The 19,390-nt window shown below is 41.0% G+C and overlaps 1 protein-coding gene across 1 annotated transcript; it reads right to left on the reverse strand.

Annotated features, from left to right (window-relative positions):
• Window positions 1–13,833: 13,833 nt before the first annotated feature.
• Window positions 13,834–17,952, reverse strand: LOC136425908 (uncharacterized). Its single transcript, XM_066414834.1, has 5 exons — window positions 17,891–17,952; window positions 15,024–16,113; window positions 14,743–14,839; window positions 14,440–14,577; window positions 13,834–14,058 (listed from the first exon to the last, which is right to left on the reverse strand). The coding sequence occupies exons 2-5, from the start codon at window positions 16,049–16,051 to the stop codon at window positions 13,834–13,836; spliced, it is 1,488 nt and encodes a 495-aa protein (XP_066270931.1). The 5' UTR covers window positions 16,052–16,113; window positions 17,891–17,952.
• Window positions 17,953–19,390: the final 1,438 nt, after the last annotated feature.

A 19,390-nucleotide genomic window follows, 5' to 3' on the forward strand; every position in this document is an offset into this window, starting at 1 on the left:
AAGTAGTAGCGGTTGCACACCAGAGTTTTCATGATGCTGGTGGAAATTTTGCATCAGAAAAACAAAGAATTTTATGTTTTCGACACGATTAACTATATTTGTTTCTTGTCCTGAATAGACTTTGGACTGTTGACTATGCACTGGGTGCTTACAACAAGTCTTACTGACACAAATGTTCACGTGTTCTTGGTACTAAGTATCAGTCACATGACATGGCAGTATCTGTCCTTGGTGCTGACTGCTGTTCACATTGGTACTGCAGTAACTGTCTCTGGTGCTCGACGGGTTTCACATTTACACCAGTGAATGTCCCTGCTAATGAGTTGTATTTACAATGACACTCGTTTGTCTACCATGGAGCGCGGAAACTGAGTACACATTAAGGGGACAACATGTTCAACATGTTTATGGTGTTAGATTTAGCGCCCGTGTAACGATGGCCGATATTTTGGCTGATATATTGGGCATTCGCTAAAAAGCCATTTTTGCTGGGCATTCGCTAAAAACCCATGGCAGATAAGAATCTTCAAGTTCGCTTTATTCAACTTTGGATCGATAGATTGACTTGAAACTCAGGAGGAATTAATGGGAGCACAACCTGAATATATTCCGAGCAAAAAAAAACTGAGATTCGTGCAGCGCGGACTTCGCCAGAGGGGGTGTTTGTGGACATTCAATACAAAGCCGGTGCGTTGGTTAGCGACCCTGCCTCTAGCCTAAGATCTCTAAGATGGTGGGAGTTTGAATCCCGGCTGTTGTTGCCCCCCGCTCCGACGTACATGCTACTGGAAGGAGCTGTAGTCCTTATGGCGGGACGAGAAACTAATTCAATTCATTGTTCATTGCACTTATCTAAAAGTGCTAGTGGAATTTCCCAGTACAGTGAGCCTATATATGAGCAATATTAACACCAATCTTTATTGACACAACAATATGTCTATACTGTACATAAAGTCTGTCTTCTCTGTCACGACCAGCGGAAGATTAGCTCTAAGGTAAGCTAAGCTGGTTTGAGATCACTATCGATCTATCTATCCCCCTGGAATCAGTTATTTTCTGGCACTGGTTATGTCCCTTGTGCTGAACATCATTCAAGCTGACACTGATTGGACTGTCCTTGATACTGAATGCATTTAACAGTTGTACCGATGTGAATGCCCCTTACGCTGAACTTTCTTCACACAGCACAGTAACACTGTGCATCTGTCCTTGGTACTGACTGCTCTTCACACTGACACTGGTGTGTCTCTCCTTGGTACTGACCGCATTGCACAGTAACACCGTGTCTCTGTCCTTGGAACTGAATGCCCTTCACAATCACATTATCGTGTCTTTCCTTGATACTAAATCATTTGCACAGTAACACTGGTGTATCTATCCTTGTTTCTCACTGCCCTCACACTCATACTGTTGTTTCTCTTCTTGGTACTAAATACCTTGAACAGTATAACACTGTGTTTCTGTCCTTGGAACTGAATACCCTTTACATTGATACTGTTGTGTCTCTCCTTGGTACTGGACGTATTTTACAGTAACCCCGTGCACATGTCCTAGCCACTGACCGCGCGTCACACTGACTCTGCCGTGTCTATTCTTGGTACTAAACGCCTTGCACTCTAACACTAGTCTACCTGTCTTAGGTGCTGAATACACTCATCACTGATATTGTTGTGTCTCTCCTTAATTTGGTGCTATACATTAACACGTGTGTATCTGCCCTCTCCACTGAAAGCAGTTCATACTGACGCTGTGCTGACAATTGTTCGCGCTGACACTGCTGTATTTGTCCCTTGTGCTTAACATCGTACACAAATTGTGTGTCTACCTCTGGTGTTAAGCAATGTTCAAACTGACATTGGCGTATCTATGCCGTCTCCACTCTACATCTCATCCTAATTCCACCTGTAGATTAGTTGCTGGGGTCACGTAATGTATTTTGACCTAAAAATAAGCTACCGATAAATTGCTCTTGGTTCTATGGCTCAAAACACAACACAAATGCACAATCTGCCACTAAAAGCTTGGATAATTTTGTACAAGTTATCTACAGTGTACATTCTCCAGACCCCGAATGATGTGTAGGTGTTGCAGTGATGCCGCAGGCCTGTAGGAAGGCTTGGTGAGACTCTTTCCAGTACTCGGATGCCAGAAGCTCTCGCTTGAACTCTGCTGCTTTCGCAAACTCTGACTCGAGATAACTCAGGGTGTCTAGGATTTTCTCTGCCCACACTTTCGCGTCTGTCTCGATGTCGGACTCATTTACGCTTGTTTTCACGATCCTTTGCCGGCGGTCTGGGTGACATTTCCCTTTGTTGATCAGGTCTGTGATCAGGTCTGCTAGTCCCGACTTGTCAGAGATGAGGACGGGGATTCCGGCTGCGATAGCCTCCAGACCAATCATCCCGAACGGCTCAGAGCGGGACGGCATCAGGACCAGGTGGGCTGTCATCATGTCATCCCTGATATCCTTCTGTGTTCCGCAAGGTAGCAGGGTGGGCTTCAACTTACCACTTTTCAAGTTCTTCTCCAGTATTTCCTTGCTCGCCTCGTAATTATCCTCGTCGATGCCACGCACAGGCCATGACAACTCCTTGATCTTCTCTGCAACAATTGCCATAGATCGGGCTGCAAGGTCAATTCCCTCTAGCTTCTCTACGCCTATAACCCTGCCGGCGGACAGAACAACCCTTTTCTCTCCACGACCAACTTTTACTACGGTCTTCACAAACATCTCGGGTGGTTTGGGGAAGAAGATGTGATGACTCCTTGGTTTACTGTCTCCTTTGTACTTACTCGAGAAGTGGTTGTAGATGCGCTTCCCCACAGAGAACACAGCATGTGCATTTTCGGCGTCCTTAACCAAGTCCTTCTCTTTCTCCGAAGCTTTCATCGGCGCTCGGCCTCCCTTGTAACGATCCGTGTCTTCTGGCATGACGTGGTTGATGGTGATCAGCTCTGCATGTGGGTACCGGTCGTCTTTGATTCTACGCGCTGCCTTGTCTGTGATGTCAGCATGACCAACTATGAAGTCAACATCAGTGGGGAGATGCGGGTAATGAATGCGGTGATAGTATGTCAACCAGTCTAGTGACGGGTCACTCATGGGACCTGCATCTGGAATAGCCATGGGGTCGATCAACTCAACGCCGTCTTTCCTTGCTCTTGTCCGGTCTTTCTCTTTGGGTGCATGAAGAACTGTACAGCATACCCTTGCTCCTTTGTTGCTCAACAGTTGTGCTGTTTGGCAGTTCATGATAGACACTCCATCATTGGAGGTACCGTATTCGTCATTGATCACCAAGATATGAGGAAAACGTCTGTCTGGCGTGGGAACATCTGTAGATGTATATCAAGTGAAGGATCAACATTTCTTATTCACAGATTTGCGACCTTGCTTTCAATTTTGGTAAGAAACTGAGAGGGAACCAAATAAGGGACAACAAGAATACAAGAATGACATCCCTACCGTCCATCTTTAAACGCTTAGCAGGGGGTGAATCTGATGTTTCCACAGTCGCAGTCCCTCTATCTGAACCGTCTCTTGCAGACATTGATATGGCATCTGAAATGAATAAAAGCATACTTCAACATCACACAGCTATTTTGGTTTTAATCGTCATTTAGGCAAATGACATATCTAGGAAGTGGCGTATTATCAATTTGGCTCATGTGACCAAATGAATCTTGAAATACCTTGCAAATTAAAGAACGCGAAAGGAGATCATCAAAATGATATTACGATTTGTATTTATATCTTGATTTCTACACATGTGTATACTTTTACTGGTAACACTTAACATTCTAAACAGTTTTCGTCCAACACTGTACTATTGTTTGATACTAATGTATATACAAAATTCAAGATACTTATACATGTATATCTTTACCTTTCAGTATACCATGCAAACCTTATGTTACGAATATAAATGTAAATATGTATATCTGTATCTAGCCGGTATAACCGCTGTTCGGCACAACACACCAACTTTTGTGTGATACCGGTATTCAAATTTCACCAAGCTGAAGCTAGCCCTCGATTCGGCCTTCGATTCACAGCCTTCGATTCAGCCCTCGATTGGATTTTGCCGCCGATTCAGCCTTCGATAAGAGGGAATAGACAGAACATAGCAACCTATTCAGTTACCGATTCGAAAAACCTAGAATCTATGCCAGCTCTCTTACAATGAATACAAAAGGCAACACAAGGCTCAACTAGCACCAAATCACTCAACAAGAAGATATTTGCTTGCAAATAATGTCGGAAAGGACATAATATCACGAATTCGGCATAGAATAATATTGACAACTGACAAGGGACACTAGCCCTCGATTCGGCCGTCGATTGGATTTTGTTCAACGGATTGCAGCGCTATTTGCCGTTTTTCTAAATGTGGCCCGTAAACTTGAAAAAGTGATTGGGACACATTGGGATGTAATGTACCTAATGCGAGTATCAAATTCAACGGGCCGGTTGTAATGAACGAGCCGCGGGGTGTCTAGCCCTTCAAAAACGGAAAGGCTGGCTGAACGGATTGCAGCGATATTGCTGTTTATTTAAATGTGGCCCGTGAACTTGAAATAGTAATTAGGATACATTAGGATCTAGAGTACTTTATGCAAGTATCTAATTCAACTGGCCGGATTTGATGAACGAGCCACAGGGGGTCTAATCAAGCCCCGGTGAAGCTAGCCCTCGATTCGGGCATCGACATGGGCCACATCTAGATAAACAGCAGAAAGTCGATGCCCGAATCGAGGGCTAGCTTCACCGGGGCTTGATGAGACCCCCTGTGGCTCGTTCATCAAATCCGGCCAGTTGAATTTGATACTTGCATAAAGTACTCTAGATCTCAACGTATCCTAATTACTATTTCAAGTTCATGGGCCACATCTAGATAAAATCCAATCGACGGCCGAATCGAGGGCCAGTGTCCCTTGTCAGTTGTCACTATTATTTTATGCCGATTTCGTGATATTATGTCCTTTCCGACATTATTTGCAAGTAAATATCTCCTTGTTGAGTGATTTGGTACTAGTTGAGCCTTGTGTTGCCTTTTGTGTTCGTTGTAAGAGAGCTGGCATAGATTCTAGGTTTTTCGAATCGGTAACTGAATAGGTTGCTATGTTCTGTCTATTCCCTCTTATCGAAGGCTGAATCGGCGGCAAAATCCAATCGAGGGCTGAAACGAAGGCTGTGAATCGAAGGCCGAATCGAGGGCTAGCTTCAGCTTGGTCAAATTTCGGGTTCCAACGTACGCAAATGTTATTCAGTTATCTTACTTTAGAGTATAAAATGACAAGAGTCTGTCTGTCTGTCTGTCTGTCTGTCTGTCTGTCTGTCTGTCTGTCTGATGCAAAGATGACATGAAGAAGTTGTGCACCTATGAATGTCATCTCGCATGTATCTTCCTCCTGTCCCTCTTCACGAAGCTGTAGATGTAGGCGCAATTTCTTGCCGTGCTCATCAGTCTCGGCGTCAACTCTGACATCAAACCACTCTGGGCACGATGTGTCATCCAGCGTGTCTTCATACACAATGCCCTTTGGAGGCTGAGAGTAAACACAATCAACATAAATCACGTTGTACTAGTATGTTATTTTGGACCATCGTTTGAAATAGATTATGCTAATTACAGCCATATTTGTATCATCAATGAGGCAAGTCATAACAATAAATCTGCAAAGGCTCAAAACATTTCATGGAGGTATTAGGTCTCCAAAATCTTGTTTATTGTATTACTAACCTACAGGAACGTTGTGGTTTACAATACTTCCATCAAATGTTTAGGTGCTTATACTTGCATACTATTCCGACAAGAATAGAAAATATCCACCTTCGGGTTATGTGTGTCCAAGCTACCAATTCCCGCTGTTACGTGCAGACAGTATGTTTCATTGGGCATCACTTTGCAAGGCCTGCTGTCATGTAAGGAAAATTCGGTGTACTTACAAAGGGCTCGTAACTTGGTTTGAAGAGTCTGCAATTTGAATAGAAAGGGTGTAAGTGAAGATGAATCTAATTTACTATGCTTCAGCACCGGTGCACCAGATAATATTTCGGCTTAGCAGCTGTATATAAAAGGTAATGAGATGATACGCAGTGCTAGTCACAGTGATTCTTCTCATATTGCAAACAATGGACATATGGCACGTTTCATAATTACAATAAACTCTATATGAAACAATTCTTAAACAAGTTTAAACTGTAATTTCCAACACAAAAAATTGGACTTACCCAAATTTTCGACCGTACGACATCGGTCTTTGTCAAGGAATGATCCATCCACCGCTGGGGTGACGTCACGCTATGCAGATAGCACACGTGACTCCGTGAGTAGTGGATCGTAAATATTGGAAAGTCTGTAGCGCCCGCCGTCTCTGTTGAGGGATGGTCGTAGGGCCCTGATGTAAATGGCTTCCTTGATGCCTCTTGCGACGAAGTCCGACTCAGTGTCCAGAATTTTAACTTTATCCAGTGAAACTGAATGTCCAGGGGATTCTATGTGTAAGTGCTGTGAGACTTCTGAGGAGATGGTGCTTGGGCGTTTGTGCTCGTTGAACCGGGTCTTTAGTGATCTTTCAGTTTCCCCAACGTAGGTTTCCTTACAAGGCCCTTTGATGTTTTGACCTTGGCAAGGTATATGGTAAACCACTCCGCACTTGCCTCCCTTGCTTTCCAATATTTACGATCCACTACTCACGGAGTCACGTGTGCTATCTGCATAGCGTGACGTCACCCCAGCGGTGGATGGATCATTCCTTGACAAAGACCGATGTCGTACGGTCGAAAATTTGGGTAAGTCCAATTTTTTGTGTTGGAAATTACAGTTTAAACTTGTTTAAGAATGATTTCTACCAACACAGATGAACTTTCAAGCTATATGAAACAAGTTTGCTTCGAATTGATGTTGAAAAAAACGAATATCTTTAATGTCAATATTCCAGTACTGGCGATAAAAGCACAAAGACAGCACATACGTTTCTACCTCTTAACTGTTTAGCAATAAAATCAAAAGCTAGCAAAGACTTACTTAAGAGGAAAGACACTGCAGTACTGCCGAAGATTCAGGAAGACTAGATCCAGCTGGACATGCCGACAGAGATAACAGCCCAGAGCAGTGGCAGATGGAGGACAGTCCCAGTATGGAGCCAAAAGTCAAAGGTTAAGACATTTGTTTGTCAAGAAGAAATACTTACTTGTACGATACCCTTGGTGTTGGATACAATGAAGGCCCTCATGTCTACTCGTTGGCTCCAAGGATCCGGAGATTTAAATAGAGCAAACAGAGCTTGTCTCGAAATTGTCATTCCGAGTGCCCGTTTCACTACATTAATCACCTTGGTTCCCTTACAATGACGGAATATGAAATGGTTTGGTGTGATGACCACGACTGGTAGCAGTCTTGTCTCCTTGTTGTCTGCAATATGAACGACTTTGGCCCCCATTTCCAATTTAGAGATATCTGATAGTCAATGAAAAGAAAAAATACTTTGAGTCCATAGAATATCTATAGGTACTGAAAATATAGTATCTACATTAATTTAAGCATAGACATCAGGCCGAAGTTTATACCATGAATTTCCGGTTCTTGAGGGGTTTTGAAGGAATTCGTCCTCTACTAACGGCTTTGTGTGTTTGTTATCTACTTTTGCAGCTATAGTATTGTTGATATTATTGTAAATTGGTGGGATGCGTCAAAATGTCTACGTCTACGCAATGGTTTAAGGAAACATTAAAATGATATCTCTTTGTGTGTTTCTGACAGGTGTCTATTTCTATACGTTTCATTCCTAGCATGGGACATCAAGTTAAAGAAGAAACTCCATATTGGTTAAATGGAAAAATGATAAAACACTGACCCGTCATGTCTTCCTTGGATAAATGTAGAATGTGTGGCAGCAGTATGTCAACAGTTTCGTCCTCGGGAACATCACAATGTATGGAAAACATGGGGCCCACAGGAACCCAGTCTTTCTGGTGCTCCCATTCGTCAGGCAGGGGTTCTCTATGATACGTCATCGTCATGGGACCGGATGTGACGATCCCGATGTCTGTGTACTTGCAGATGTACTTCCCTTTGGACGGAAGTGTTATCCGACTGTAAACAAGATCATAACATAAATGAAATTCTTTAAGAAATAATTAGTATTTCCTGCATATGTATTTACTTAAGAATTGTCCTTGCTGTATGCTGCCTAAGTCCCCATTTCAGCTATGATATATACTAGATCGACTGATACAAATAACAATACACGCCAGTATAGTTATAGGTACATGTATTACACTTATGCGCATACTATCTATAGTTCAATGATGTATAACTTATCTCATATTTATATACATATCACCTTTTAGTTATGTATATATAACATTATAGCTGTGTATAGATTATCTCTTAGTTAAGCATGATTTAACATGTTTAATTACCTTAACCATTACCATACCGTTTGCACACCTACATATCGTTAGCATGTCATATGCATATCATTTGTTTATATACATATCATTAGCACAGCTTATTCTAATGGTCAACCTCCTGTTAGCCTCCTGAATGATAGATACCAGCCTGACGCTTACACATTACTCGGGGGCTGTATTACATACAGGGGTCAGTTTAGATGATCTAGACTTACAGTTTTGTGGCACCGTCCTTCTCAGTGTTGATTTCCGGTTGCACGTCCATCTCATCCATTGAGTGAATATGACCCTGTAAAATTATTTTACACTGTATCAACTTTTTCCGGTCGCAAATATATCAATATGATATCTAGACATCAGTAAGATCTACAGTGATAGTGAAAGTTATCTTAAGCTGACGACACTTAAATGACTTTATCCAGTTGTAGCATTTTACCAACTAGTAGGTGCCTAACCTTCATTGATTTATTAGATGTACAGTAATGCAGTTTCAAGAATCGTAATGTGTACAGATTTTTGTACCTTTTTGGTACAATGTTACTAGTTAAAGCCTGGAAATGCTACGATTGCTTCGTGTTAACTAAACTGATGAGTATGTTAAGTGTGCCATTGAGGATGATAGCATCTGCCTACCATCATCTCTTTATTGTCCGACTCTTCTGATGTGTCCGAGATGACTGAACTGGCCGATGTTGAAACTGTGTCTGACACTATTTCTGAGGGAAGATCTGTCTTGATACTCTTATCAATGTCTGGATCGGGTCCGCGTCTGATCTGTAATGGTTATAATACACAGCGATTGAAAAGAACATGAGTACGTTAACTTACAAAATCATCTTCATTATGCCTGAATGTCCTGTGATTTTATGCTATTGATGTTGTCCATGGCGTTATCACTACAAAATAAAGACGCTTTTGTTCTCAGAAATTCCTATCATTCACTGAGAACACATGATGCCAAACACAATGTCAGTGATTATTATTACACCTAACGTGGGACAGTCAGAGGAGTTGAGTTACACCTTGGAGAAGTGAGGAAGCAAGAACTACATAGAAGAAAGTGGCAGACTGTGGTGGCCCCTCGTCGGTGCCGGCTAGCTGAAATACGGCGAAGAAGTAAAGAAGAATGACAATACTTGGGGACAAAACAATATGCCCGCATAATAATCTTTAATCCTTATATCCAACACATTTTTGCGACGAATCTGACCGTATGGGGTCAAAACGGACCCCATTCTGTTGTGCATGAATGCATTTCTGGTCGTTCTTTTTGTAATTGATATCCATATACTGTTTCAACAATCTATGACTTATGTTTTGACAAGTTCTGGTGTCAATAATTCTTGCTCATTATCATGATTCATGCAGAAAATGAGAACGAAGCTGAGAAAGTAAAACTGTACCACGTTTTTCCATGGGAATCAATTTATCTTTCATGAAACAATCCTTGAGGATAGCCATTAAGTTATATATCAATAGATACATCCTAAATCAATACTCTAATACTACCAAGGTCGCCTTACCACATTGTACCACCACTGTTTACCACTGATGTTTTATTATAGAAAACTATATAAGACAACAGGAATTTCAAACAAGATGACTAACCAAAGAGCCAGTTGCACCCATAGGGTTGACTCTCTCTGTGAACTCCAACTTAACTTTGGCTGTATCTCTGATGATGCCTGCGATCTGTAGTGGTAACTGTATCAATATTGTCAGGCAGAATATATCGTTATCCCACACATACAATGTAACGTTACATATTCAATCAAAGTGTTCCTATTTCTGATACGCTACGCTACGTCTAGACAATATTCCATATTTATATATAATATGGAATATTGTCCAGACATAGTTACAATGTATAATGCAGATGTATAATGCAGATGGTAACGTAATGGCAATGTGTGTTTGTGGGTTCATATATATATATGTATTCATTATACATATGTCATCTACATATATCTTTTTTTTATATTTGGTTATCTATGCACAGATTTCGAACGTATACAGGCACACCATAGGTCATCATTAATACATTATCTAACTTGCACAGTACTATCACTACCGTCTGCATTATATATTGTGACTATGTCTAGGCAATATTCCATATCTATATATAATGTGGAATATTGTCCAGACATAGTCACAATGTATAATGCAGATGGTAACGTAATGGTAATGTGTGTTTGTGAGTTCATATATATATTCATTATACATATCTTTTTATATTAGGTTATCTATGCACAGATTTCGAACGTATACAGGTACACCATAGGTCATCATTAATACATTATTTAACTTGCACAGTACTATCACTACCTAAGTATATGTGAAGTATCATTGCCTGAGTCGCTAAATGAGTGTTTGGATTGCTCTTACTACTGTTATGAATGTTTGATCCTAAAAAGGTCTAACCTACCCTCTTTTCCTTCTCACGTTTTGTTTCCTTTGTAGCTGATGCAATATTCAGCCCCTGCCCAGGGTCACCTGCTGCACTAGGGCCGGGAGATTCTGGTTCCAGCGTTTTCGTCTTTTCTGCTGTAGAATTACATCAGCGTATACTTCATCTTCATAATGTTGCATTGATATAAGAGCCACAAATACTTCAATCAGCGTGTCAAGAGGAACAAGCAACTTGTGATTACCAGCCGGAAGGTTAACCGATACAACCGGTACAAAATGAATTGTGATTCAGCTGATCTAAACAAGCGAGTGAAAATGATATGTTTGTATTAGCCAACTCGCGATCGAAGGAATGGCTTAGGCTTGAAGACCACCCGTACTCCTCACCTTACCGCTTGATATTTTACATGTGGGCCTCTTTTTTCTGCACCATGCACATTTCCGTCCCTCTACTTAGGCATTTTTCTCTATCTCTCTGTCTTTAATCGTTATTTTCATGACACTCCTCTTGTGTTGCGCCATGTGGTGACTTCCCTTTGCTATTTCAGTTTGTAGTTTGTACTAATTATATTCTTACCGGTGAGACTACTCGTTTTGGCCACTATGTTCCCTGCAATATCTGCTGGTGGTTTCCGCTTACGATCTCCCTTACTTATGCGGTAGTTGCTGATAAAATTCTGAAACAGTATCAGAAGCAGTAAGTCTCTGTTAAGTCTGATCACAGTTTGCATTGTTATCTCCATGAAAAAAAATCATGGAGGTATTGTTTTGCGTGTGCTTGCGTGTGTCTTTGCGTGCTTGTATGTTTGTGCGTCCGGATGCTTAAAGTCAGCATAACTGAAGAACGTCTAGATGGATTGTAATGATATTTATTTTGTGGTCAAACCACAAAGGGATATACCACCAAACCTGTATACCGGGGTACTCGATTTTATTATGTGGATAGCTTAAGTGTTACTTGTTGAAGATATTTCGCTTTTCTTGCGGGATGCTTACTACACTGCTTGTGGGATAGTTACCATATGGAGTACGTGAATGGGGCTAATGCTTACAGTGTAACTTCTTTTACATATTTGATACTACAGTTGATCAGTTCATAGTCAAACTTAACTGCACATAGGTTACATCAGAAAGGATAGTATGGTATGCATAATATTGTCTATCTTAAAAAAATGGATGATTATAGCATGTTTGAGATATTTGTCAGTCTTTTTTTCAGACTTTTGTAACCGTATCAATGTCTACTCTTGCATTCAACTAGTAAACATACTCACGTTAACTTGGTCAATCGTTTTCCCAGTCTGTTCTGCAGCTTCTTGTACCATCGGATCTTTACGACTTGCAGTGGTCATTCCTCTTTCCTCGTAGAAATGGATGAGTACAGGATCATATCCTCTCTTCCTTGTAGGACCCTGAAAATACAATATCAAGTTTCCCAGTATTAATAAGATTCCCAGATGAACTGTGCAGTATACACTTTAAGCTCTTGATGTTGCCCCATTAAGGTATTACAGCTACTAAGTCAAAATATAGACGCTTTTGTTCTCAAAATTGCTATAATTGAATTAGAACGAAAGATGCTAAACGCAATATCAGTGACTATTATCACGCCTAACGTGGACATTTTTGCGGTGAATCTGGCCGTATGGCATCAAAACGGACCCCATTCTGTTTTGTGAATGAAAATTTTTTTGGTGGTTCTTCTTTTGTAATTAGTATACGTATACTGTTTCAATAATCGATGAAGAATGTTTTGACAAGATGTTTCTCATTATGATAATTTACGCAGAAAATGAGGATGAAACTGAGGGAGTAAAACTGTACCACGTTTTTCCATGGAAATCATTTTATCTTTTATGAAACCATATTTGTGGGAGAGCCATAAAGCTACACATCAATAGATGCATCCTAAACCGTTACTGTAATAATACCAAAGTCGCCTTACCACATTGTACCACCACTGTTTATCACTGATATCACTGTTCTACAAAGCTATATATAAGACAACAGGAAGCAAGATGACTAACCAAAGAGCCACTTGCACCCATAGGGTTGACTCTCTCTGTGAACTCCAACTTAACTTTGACTGTATCTCTGCTGCTGCCTGCGATCTGTAGTGGACACCGTGTTAGAATAGATCGTTATCCCACACATACAATGTAACATTACATATCTAATCAAAGTATTCCTATTTCTGATACGCTACCGTCTGCATTATACATTGTGACTATGTCTAGACAATATTCCTTATTTATATATAATATGGAATATTGTCCAGACATAGTCACAATGTATAATGCAGATGGTAACGTAATGGTAATGTGGGTTTGTGGGTTCATATATATATATATTCATTATACATATGTTATATATATATCTTTTTATGTTTGGTTATCTATGTACAGATTTCGAACGTATACAGGCACACCATAGGTCATCAATTCATTATTTAACTTGCACAGTACTATCACTACCTAAGTATACGTGAAGTATCATTGCCTGAGTCGCTAAGTGAGTGTTTGGATTGCTCTTACTACTGTTATGAATGTTTGATCCTAAGAAGGTCTAACCTACCTTCTTTTCCTTCTCATGTTTTGTTTCCTTTGTAGCTGATGCAATATTCAGCCCCTGCCCAGTGTCACCTGCTGGACTAGGGCCGGGAGATTCTGGTTCCAGCGTTTTTGTCTCTTCTGCTGTAGAAGTACATCAGGGTATACTTCATAATGTGGCATTGATATAAGAGCCACAAATACTTCAATCAGCGTGTCAAGAGGAACAAGCTACTTGTGATTACCAGCCAAAAGGTTAACCGATACAACCGGTACAAAATGAATTGTGATTCAGCTGATCTAAACAAGCGAGTGAAAATGATATGTTTGTATTAGCCAACTCGCGATCGAAGGAATGGCTTAGGCTTGAAGACCACCCGTAATTCTCACCTTACCGCTTGATATTTTACCTATGGAACTCTTTTTTCTGCACCATGCACATTTCCGTCCCTCTACTTAGGCGTTTTTCTCTATCTCTCCGTCTTTAATCGTTATTTTCATGACACTCCTCTTGTGTTGCGCCATGTGGTGACTTCCCTTTGCTTTTTCCAGTTTGTAGTTTGTACAAATTATATTCTTACCAGTGAGACTTCTCATTTTGGCCAATATGTTGCCTGCAATATCTGCTGGTGGTTTCCGCTTACGATCTCCCTCACTCATGCCATAGCTGCTGATAAAGTTCTGAAATAATAGCAGAAACAATTACTCTCTGTTAAGTCTGATCACAGTTTGCAGTGTTATTTAAGATTTTTCGCTTTTCTTGTGGAATGCTTACTATACTGCTTGTGGGATAGTTACCATATGGAATACATGATATGAAGAGGGTTAATGCTTACAGTGTAACTTCTTTTACATATTTGATGCTACAGTTGATCAGTTCAGAGTCAAACTTAACTGCACATAGGTAACATCAGGAAGGATACTATGGTATACATGATATTGTCTATCTTCAACAAATTGATGCTTATAACATGTTTGAGATACTTGTCAGTCTTTTCCAGACTTTCGTAACCGTATCAATGTCTACTCTTGCATTCAACTAGTATACATCCTCGGCCTCACCTTAACTTGGTCAATCGTTTTCCCAGTCTGTTTTGCAGCTTCTTTTACCATCGGATCTTTACCACTAGCAGTGGTCATTCCTCTTTCCTCATAGAAATGGACGAGTTCAGGATCAAATCCTCTCTTCTTTGTAGGACCCTGAAAATACAATATCAAGCTTGCTAGTATTAATAATATTCCCAGATGAACTGTGCAGTATAAATGTGGGTAAATGCACAGTCACATTCATTGCACAATGTTGGTGAATGACATTATGAATAACAACTGGACCTTAAGACCAACACTGTAAAGATTGGGACCTACCCAAATATCATCCGTATTCACGGAATGGACCCGTCTACTGCTGCTTCTGTGCCGTGACGCCGGAGTAAAATCCACTCTAGATGGGTCCGCGATTTTCCTAGGGCAAGATTGAAGTGGATCCAGTAGTTAGCATTTCGTAAAAAGCTCTACGCTCTATGTCCGATGCCATGGCTATTGCACTTTTACGAGCAGAAATAATGAAAAAGACTACTTCTCATAATTACTTCTCATTATTCTAGAGTTCCTTGTTAATCTTGTTTAATTTTAGAGCATTATTGTACCTGGCCCTGATCTTGGATTGCGAGGAGAATGGATTGGGACTGCCGAGATCTAGCACTGCGAAGACTGGACTGTGATCGATGATTTGATTAGATGCAGTTTTACACGTCTCTGCTCTCGCCCTGTCTCTGTCCTGTGTTGTATACAAACTTTCAACGTCATAATCTGAGGACAGTTGCTGAGCATGCAGAATGTTGATCAGATCAGAGGTGAATATGAAGTAGTCGATTGCTTCCCATCCGTATGAAGTAGGGATTGTCACTCCAGGGTAACTGTCGTCGATATTGTCGCACGCCTTGTCAAGCCTGAAGTTGAAATCCCCACCGATGACACATGCTCTCTGACCGTCCTTGTTTCCTGTGACTGTCAGTGTTCTGAAAAAGGCAAGAAGGTCTCGATATATCAACTGCTTTTCTGCATTAGTACTCTTGTGCGGTCCGTGCCAGGACATGGCGATGAAGTCTGAGACATTTGGCTTCTCCTCCATTGCGATGTTGCTACTTGCTGTATGTCCAGTAGGTTGAACTTTGATGGACATTTCCGATATGCATACCCGTCCGCGATGTTGAATCAGATTTGGGTACTTGTCTCCAATCAGCTTGTACGAATCTAGCCGTTTGAGTTCAAACAAATCGCTATTCCAGATTATTCCAGCTTCACCAAGTACTCCTGTGTAGCAAAACGTTTCCCCTAGCTCAAGCTGTTTGACTGGATCGGCCCAAGGACACTCTTGCACAAAAATGATTGACATGCGTGTCTCCTCCTGAAGTTGACCGAGCAGAAGTTTACGCAAAGTTGCATTGCCGGTACCTCTTGTGTCTCCCTTAAAATTTACAGAAGCAATGCCGTATCTGTAAGGATGCCGCCCATGGTCCGTGATGGCAGCTCGCATCAAAGCTTCGTTCAGCTGAGCCAACTCTTCATCCTTGCTACTCTCACTTGATCTCGTCTTTCTGTCGCGTGAGGCATCTTCTAGCATATCTCTGGAGATGAGCTCTGGCTGGTAGACTGGATTTAGTTGCAGAGCCATTTTTCAGTGCTTTATGCAACTGTTTTCAACAATGGCCTCTGTCTTCTTCGGAAGTTTGGAACCTGGAATGACAAAACGGGGCCTGGAGGTTAACTTCTAAACTACTATCATGATGAGTTGTTATATGTATGAAACTGCAACTGTCCACGGGGAGAGATTCAATTGTTAGCAATTCCTATGATATCCGCGCGCGCATCAATTTTCTGGACAGGGGTAGATTTTGGCACACTACACCGGTCTGAATAGGTCCAAACTTAGCTTACTCTACCAGCACAATTTGCCCCTTAAAATGCGGGAAATAGCGTTTCAGCGGGTCAAGATTTCAACATTTTCTCCAGGATTCTCGCGCCTCCGGCAGAAAATATGTCGGTAGGGTGTCGCTCCCAAAAATTCATCTTGAAACCCTTCAAGCCTTATGTATCTTTTCACTCTTCCAGAAAATTTCCTGCCGCCGCCTCTGAGTCAATGTTATTACAGTAAACACGTCAGTTTGCGCTGTTCTCTGTGCACGCCATGGTCTGGGTTTCTGGACCTTCAATCACAAACAGTGGCCGTGACTATTGTCAGTATTGACTAGAACAAGTGTGAACAGATAGATTCTTTAGATTCTTACTCTTAATTAGTAACTAACACCAGACTTCTCTTCAGGCAGTGCATAGCCTCCAATAGGCCTTTCTATGGGGGTACCGTACGGATCGTAGAATTTGGCAAAAAAGGAATACGTGTAATCGGCCAGGAGAGTCAGTCCATGGGAAAATAAACATTTACCACTCGGATTGTGCCTGCAAATGAAAACTTCTGGTGGCCAAACTTCCCTGGCAGATATTCTTCCTGTAGCCGGCGTAGTCAGTGTGGTAGAGACTAGGCAGAACCTCCTTGGTCCCACGTCAATGTTTTCGTTGTGGGCTGTTCGTTGTAGGTAAATACCGACTATTCACCAATAACAAAGGCCGGCGCCATTCACAAATAACACGAATGGCATGATAAAGACGTACCGTAATATTAAGTTACCTAGAAACACCTAGGTGAAAGGCAAGGGGAACATTGGACTAGGGACTCATGTTTCAGGCTGGCGAAACTTAAGACTGCGTACGCGTCTGGATATTGGCCATGTAAAGTAACGTACTTACATTTTGTGAGTGTTTATTTCGGGAATTAAAAAAAAATTGATCCAATGGGAAATAAAAAAAGGTCACTGAAATGAACCAATTACGAAATAGCGTTTATAGGGAACTAAATAAAGTAGAACACTTGTCTTTATTGTCTCCTATGAAAGGTAACCCGTCTCGTGGCGTAACACACAATTGTTTGTACTATTAAGTTGGCAAGTAGAAGATACGTAAGACAGCTTGGTTTGACCCACACACCGTACCGCACCCCTACTCTTATTGATAGTAGTGGTGGGTTCTTTAAAGTGCTTGGGGCGCGAATGAGGCTCTTTTCAAATACACAGCAGAGGGCTTACTGTGCCTTCGGAAGGAATGTAACTCATTTCCGGTGATCGAGTACCTTACAGATTGGTGTCTAGAACAACCGAACCGAGATTCGAGTCTGAGACCGTATCATGGTTTACGTAGAATCTGGACAACGGGGGAGTCTATTTCCAGTGTTATTCAGCAATCAAACAGGTATAAAACAGCATAAAGGTCTAAGTTTCATTTCCTACCATACGTTGAATTGACTGGTCAAAACAAACGTAAAACCCTAGTAGTAGAAATACATGTAACAAACGTTTTGCCGTGAATATTCAGGATCGACATAGCGTTAATACCACCCTCTAATACCAGAACGTCCCGTGAATCTTAAGCAAACTTAAATTCTTATAAATCATTCGCTTACCTGGTCAAGCAGTTCAGAAAATGTCCACCTCGATCACACGGGTGCAAGTTCCTCTTCGTCACATAAGACTTCAATCACTTCCGGTAAAATACAAAAGGAGTGACGCGACAGTTAGCGCATGCGCCTAGACCCCACGGTGATAGGCAAGTAAAAAGCAGGGTTTAAACCATTGAAAATCCTTTTCTGGTGGGATTTTTTGTGAAATCTGGGCAGTATCGGAGTGGCTGTGGTAGGATAGACTCTGTGTTTGCTGAATCAGTTAAAATAGATGGTCTGTCTCTACCTTTTGGGTTTTGGCACCTCCATGATAAAGTGGGATGGTCTTCAACTGGATGTTTGAAGCCTGTAGTGTAGGGCCTATCCAAGGGCTCTGATTAGTCATAATTTGTCAGGAATGCATCTGATGACAGTTGACATAGCAGATTAGCATTTGAGGGTAAGTTTTTGTAGTCTGATGTTTTGATTCCTGAGATAATTACACCTTCTTTTTCTTAACTTCCCCATAGGGCTACATGCATTACTGGCATTTATTGTAACTGTTTAGTCTCCCCAAAACGCACCAGTACATAGTAACCGTGACGCAAGTGCAGTACTAACATAGCGGCGCAAGGTGTCGCTTTATATATAAAGTTGAAATGCATACCAGAACTTAGACTTATCCTACAAACGCATAATTGGAGCCGGGTCGTATTCCTCCTCCTATTCCCGTATTGCTTTTGTGGGTGTAATACACGTACACTGTACACATGAATCAAGATAGAGAAAACACATTGCCCAACAATTTCTAACTACAAACATGCGATTCAACAGTGTCACCTTTTTCGCATGAAAAATATGTTGGGTGTCTGGTTTCATTTTCAAATTCTTCTTTCATAACTTCAGCGTACCTGAACGTTTACAACCAGGATGTAATTTACTCACTTGACATTAAGATTTGATTTCTTAAATGTAATGATTAGCAAATATATTTTACAATATATATACGGTAGAACTAAATGAAGTGAAGCAAAGGTATAACGAGAAAAGTGGACAAGCAAATTACTACTTAATTGGAAGTCCTGTGCCTTCGTCCTATGATGTTCAACATTTATTTTATAATGAAGCTTAAGACGACACCGATTGTTCTTTTTACAAGACAAATTTGAAGAGAACCACACATACAGTAGATTCTGATTAATTGATAGATACAACAGAAGATTTCACAGCAAAATATTTGTCTTAACTATTTGTATTGTCTGAAATTAAAGTTCATCGTATTGTCAAAAGTACAATTCAAGTAAGTATGTACATCTACTTTACAACAAGATTGTACACAACAAGTTTGAAAGCTAATGATTTTTTTAAAATCATCATCTATATCATAAAGACACCACAGGTTTTTCATTTTATAAGACAAATTTGAAGAAAACCACACATGTTGTCTCCCCTCGCTAGTGCGCATGTCAGGAATCCCTCTCGCCCAGACCAGGTGAACCTGCTCAACACCTTTTTTGATTGACA

This window comes from Branchiostoma lanceolatum, chromosome 19, assembly GCF_035083965.1.
Source record: "Branchiostoma lanceolatum isolate klBraLanc5 chromosome 19, klBraLanc5.hap2, whole genome shotgun sequence".
Lineage (NCBI taxonomy): Eukaryota > Metazoa > Chordata > Leptocardii > Amphioxiformes > Branchiostomatidae > Branchiostoma > Branchiostoma lanceolatum.